Source organism: Chanos chanos, chromosome 5 (assembly GCF_902362185.1).
Source record: "Chanos chanos chromosome 5, fChaCha1.1, whole genome shotgun sequence".
Lineage (NCBI taxonomy): Eukaryota > Metazoa > Chordata > Actinopteri > Gonorynchiformes > Chanidae > Chanos > Chanos chanos.
In genome coordinates this window covers 51,295,423-51,300,054 of record NC_044499.1, presented here as the reverse complement: position 1 = coordinate 51,300,054, position 4,632 = coordinate 51,295,423, and the positions used below count along the sequence as shown (strand labels likewise).

Below are 4,632 nucleotides of genomic sequence, written 5' to 3'. Positions count from 1 at the left end.
ACAGTTTGCCCAAAATGCCAGTGTGTGAGAGAGAGAGTGTGTATGTGTGTGTTTACCGTAGTGTATTGTGGTATTCTTGTAGTGCAGTGTGTGTACGTGTGATTTAAAACACCTGACAGTCCATCTCCCATCCTTTCACATCAACTCCTCTCATTGACTGAGACTCACAGATGAATATCTGTGTGTGTGCACGTGTGTGGGTATGTATGTGTGGTTTTGGGTTGGACCTTGTTATTGCTTAATGATGCTTCAGTGCAGGTCGGGTCAGGTCAGGGTGGGGTGGGTGTGTGACTGGGTGGGGTCTGGGTCCAGGTCACCTGACCAGTGCGGGCGTGGTGAGTGTTGGGACGTGGGGCTGACGGGGTTGTTGTTGTTGTTGTTGTTGCTGTGGCGACCGTCGCTGAGTCGCTCTGCAGGGTTAAGCAGAAAAAAAAGGCTGCGTCTCGGCTCACCCACAGGCCGCGAGAACAAGACAAGCGACGGACGACAGGCAGAGAACTGGTCAGCAGCCAGGCAATGGTCAGCTCATCACTGGGTGAAGTGTTGAGAGGTCAGAAGGTCAAAGGTTAGTTGCCGGTGGCGGCTGGGTGGTTAGGAAACAGACGGACAAATACAAAGAGGAGGAGGGGGGGGAAAAAAGGACACAAAAGAAAAAAAGACAGAGAAGGTGATTAGTGTCAGCTAGTGACGGTCGAATGACAACATGATGAAAACTAATCGAAGCTACGGTAAGAGAACGGCTCAAAGTCTACATAAAAAAAAACAAAACACAGCAAAATCATGAACTGCCTCATGATTCCACACGACTGAGTGAAACTGTTAAAGAAGCAGAAAAAGGCAAATCAAATACAGCATTCAGATGAAACTGATCTCACTCAATGGTCAGTAGCAGTCAATGGATTTCAACATTTCTGGACAAACACAGGGCCAAATGTAGTAAGTGATAGTTTTGATTACGAAAGAAAAAAAAAATTAATAGAGGGTGTCTGACTGCTCTCAAACGACAGAGTGATATTTTTTGAAAACAGTGCATCAAAGCAGCTAGTGAGAATGGCCAGGACTCATCATGGACAGTTAAGAGACGTGACTTGAGAAAAGGAACTGAGAAATTCATAAAGACAGTGACTCTCTACAACTAAGACATCGCTATGGAAAACAAACATTGGTTCTGCCAATTTTTGTTTTTTAACTCAATCAGACTTTATTGCCTTTAAAATTTATCTATTTACAACAATATGAAAACATGATACTATTGAAACAAACACAAATTAAGCCATATTTTGCAAGGACAAAACTAGAATAATGCAATCACACAAGCAAATCTATAAAGATAAACAACAACAAAAAAAAACATCTTCTGTCAGGGAGCTACAGACAAAGCTTCAACTACAAGACATAAAAATTTAATTTCATAACAACGCCGTCAATTGTAAAACATCCTCGAAAATGTGAGAAACCATCACTTGACAGAGTTGCCTGGGAGACGCCTATACCATTTAGCTTTTTTCACTATTTATTAACAAAATACAATAAAGTCCAGAGATTTCATAAATGTCCATGTTTTATATTTTAGAATATTGTTTTTATAAACTTTAGAAAAAGATCACACAGGTAAATACTATCTTCTTTTGAAAACAAATAAGACAATAAGAACAATTATAAGAAATAAAAGAATTTTACAGTAAAATAAAACAAACCAACCAACAAACAAACAAAAAAAAATGGAATATTTTTCACTTCATCTGTTTGTCGTTGTGTTAACAGGAAGGACAAGAGCAAGTCCAACTGTCTCACAAAAATTCATCACAGTTTTTTTACATCAACTCTTTCCATGAGGTTCTATAGTATTGTGCGATTTTCTTTTTTTATTTCACACCCTGTCTGAAAAGACAGACAAGACGCTGATGACATGATATTCTTCTCTTTCTTTTTCAGTGCAAACCATTTGTGCAGTATATCCATATAAAGGTCATTTTACAATGGGCCTGACATTTCATGAACACTACATAGCAATTTCTCGCCACAGTTCAGCAGCAATGATCAGCTACACTGAGCAAATAACACATTTTCTGTATTCACTCTGCTCAGACAGCACTCATGAACACCCTGCCAAAAAAATCAGAGTCAAGTCTATCTGGGTCGGACACTGACTGAGTCAAAAACATCCCAATTCTCCTGCATGACACGGAACCCTTTTGACTGTAATGTACAAAATATACGTTCATAATCTTTACGGAGATAACACGTAGACAAATATATTAAATTTGTCACTATCTGCTCACTAAAGAGAGCATGAAAGCAAGGTGGCGACATACAAAAATGATACTAAAAGAAAACAATGGACTTCCTAAACAAGTGTAAACACAATAAACTCACGCTTTCGTCTTAAGCCTTACTTATGGTCTCGGCAAAAACCATGCTTCAGTAATACAAGAAAAAATAAAACACAAAACAAGGTGAAAATATGTTTTTCCTGTATTCCTGACACACTATTTTCTCATAGCCAGTATGCCATGCCAGATAGATTTGACTTTGTGTGCAATTTCAAAATTGTTTCTAATTAATCTGGTCAGTTTTGTTTTCCTATTCTGTCATTATGTGTTTACGTGTTAAAATCTTAGGGTGCTAATTTAACAAAGCTCTGTCATCCATCAGTAGCTTTTCACAATTAGCATTTTTAGGAATAATAACGATAATTATTTATTATTATTATTATTAAGTAGAGTTTTGGAACATCCATGATTGGGTGACATAAGTAAGCCAATGAAAAAAAATCTAATTTTGTGTTTCCCTTAGCTTCACCTCATTTTACAATACAGAATTTCTATCATTAACATATTGCTCATTCAAAGAGTTTTGACAAAAAAAAATACTACACAATTCTGACAGTAGCTGATAGGACTTGGCTTTTTTTCTAACAAAGAAAAATAACAGGAACTTCTTAAGATAGAGTAAAACATGACTGATTGAAATTAGCTAGCCGCAATATCTTGGGAGTTTCTCTGTCAAGTCCTCAGGGTTGAGATTTACACACTGGGATAGATTTATGAATATTAAACTTTAAAATAAATTTTAATAAACAATGAAGTTTAAAAGAACAAAAAGCTTATGTGTCTGATGATATTGCAAGCTTTAAACAATCGTGCTAAAAGTTTGCTTTCATTTGTCAGGGCTGTCAGAGGGAAAAGGTTTTACCCATTATAGCTTACTGCTGATGTTGTCATCATGCCAAGGACAAACTTTTTTTTTCTTTTTTTTTTTTGCTATGGGGATCAAACGAATCAGTGTTTACTGATGCTTATTTGCATCTAAATTAAACAAGGGGATAGTGAAACAGCACTCAGAAGCCATCACCATAACAGTGTGATCTAAAATTGTGTGAAGTATCTAAATGGTTTGTTTCATATTGGTCACTAACATTGCATAGATTCACATATCTTTTGGATTTAACTTGGTCTTTCAATCTGTTTTCACAGAGGTCAACAGGTGTCTTAAGCATGAGAACTCAAATAAATGACGATAAAATTCCGAAGCATATAAATTAATTTTCAAAACAAAATTTGGATTTGTCTCCACACTAGGAATGAGAATCAAGGATTATTTTTCCCATATGGAAAATTGCCATTGTTTGTCAAGACAATGTAAGAATATTAAAAAAAAGAAAAAAGAAAAGAACAGTGAAGACTCTGAAAAGGCACAATGCAACCTTACAACGCACACAAAAACCACCTGACGTGACACACAACAGACACAAGTCACAGCAGCTCCATTACTCTTCATCGACCGTAAGGCCAAGTCCTCACAATGTCATCAGAATAACAGAGCCCAAGTGGTCCATTCCACTCAAAACCAGCTCAAATCCTTCTGCGTAGACACTGGAGGGGACTCCACCAGTAGGAAAATCATCAGTGACAACAGATCAACAGAACCCTCTACTGTAATTCCTACATCACAGTGGGATGACTCAGTGTTCTAAACACACATACAGAGGCTTTACTGGACACTTGCCATGCATTGTGAGGACCTCGTGTGTTGTGAGGACTTCACCACTCTGCTGTGTACGCCTTATAACATGGCCCATCAAAGCATAGTGTTAACCTGTTCACATAACCATCCTCAATGCGCCCTCTCCACCAGGACAACCCCCTCCCCAGACCATGTGAGCATGCTCAGTGAGAACTTGTATACACACACATACACACACACACAACACAAGCATATTGGCTACACTGTCAAACACTCAGCATTCAGCCAATCACATGACTGACTGCTGTCTGTGGTATGACAGGAACAGTTTAAGTTATTGATGAAGCTGTGCGATTAATCGTGACTCCAATTTTTTTTTTCTTAAAAGTTTTCTCATAACTATTTGCTAACACTTTTTTTTTATTGACACTGAATCAATTAATAAAATTTAGAGGCCAAAACCATAAACATACTTTTGACTTTTGTACAATGGTGGGCAGTGTAACCAGCATACTCAATCTCGCTCTCACATTCACACCCTCATACACACGGACAATATGCTTACAGTGAAAAGCATGACACTGGACATGTATAAAGGCACTCAGGGACTAAACTAACCTCTCTCTGTGGTGACTACCCTTTGGTAAGGATGAACTCGCATATCAT

General features: G+C 37.9%; 1 protein-coding gene across 3 annotated transcripts in view; it reads right to left on the bottom strand.

Annotated features, from left to right (window-relative positions):
- Positions 1-369: 369 nt before the first annotated feature.
- The window catches only part of qki2 (QKI, KH domain containing, RNA binding 2), a 32,994-nt gene continuing 28,731 nt past the window's right edge, over positions 370-4,632 (bottom strand). For all 3 annotated transcript variants that reach the window (XM_030773728.1, XM_030773729.1, XM_030773730.1), the window contains 2 exons: positions 4,585-4,632; positions 370-583 (listed from right to left, as the gene is read on the bottom strand). The exon at positions 4,585-4,632 is cut by the window's right edge and continues 27 nt beyond it. In XM_030773728.1, coding sequence (XP_030629588.1) covers positions 567-583; positions 4,585-4,632 — 65 coding nt within the window. In that variant the 3' untranslated portion in view covers positions 370-566. The remainder of the gene's footprint in view (positions 584-4,584) is intronic.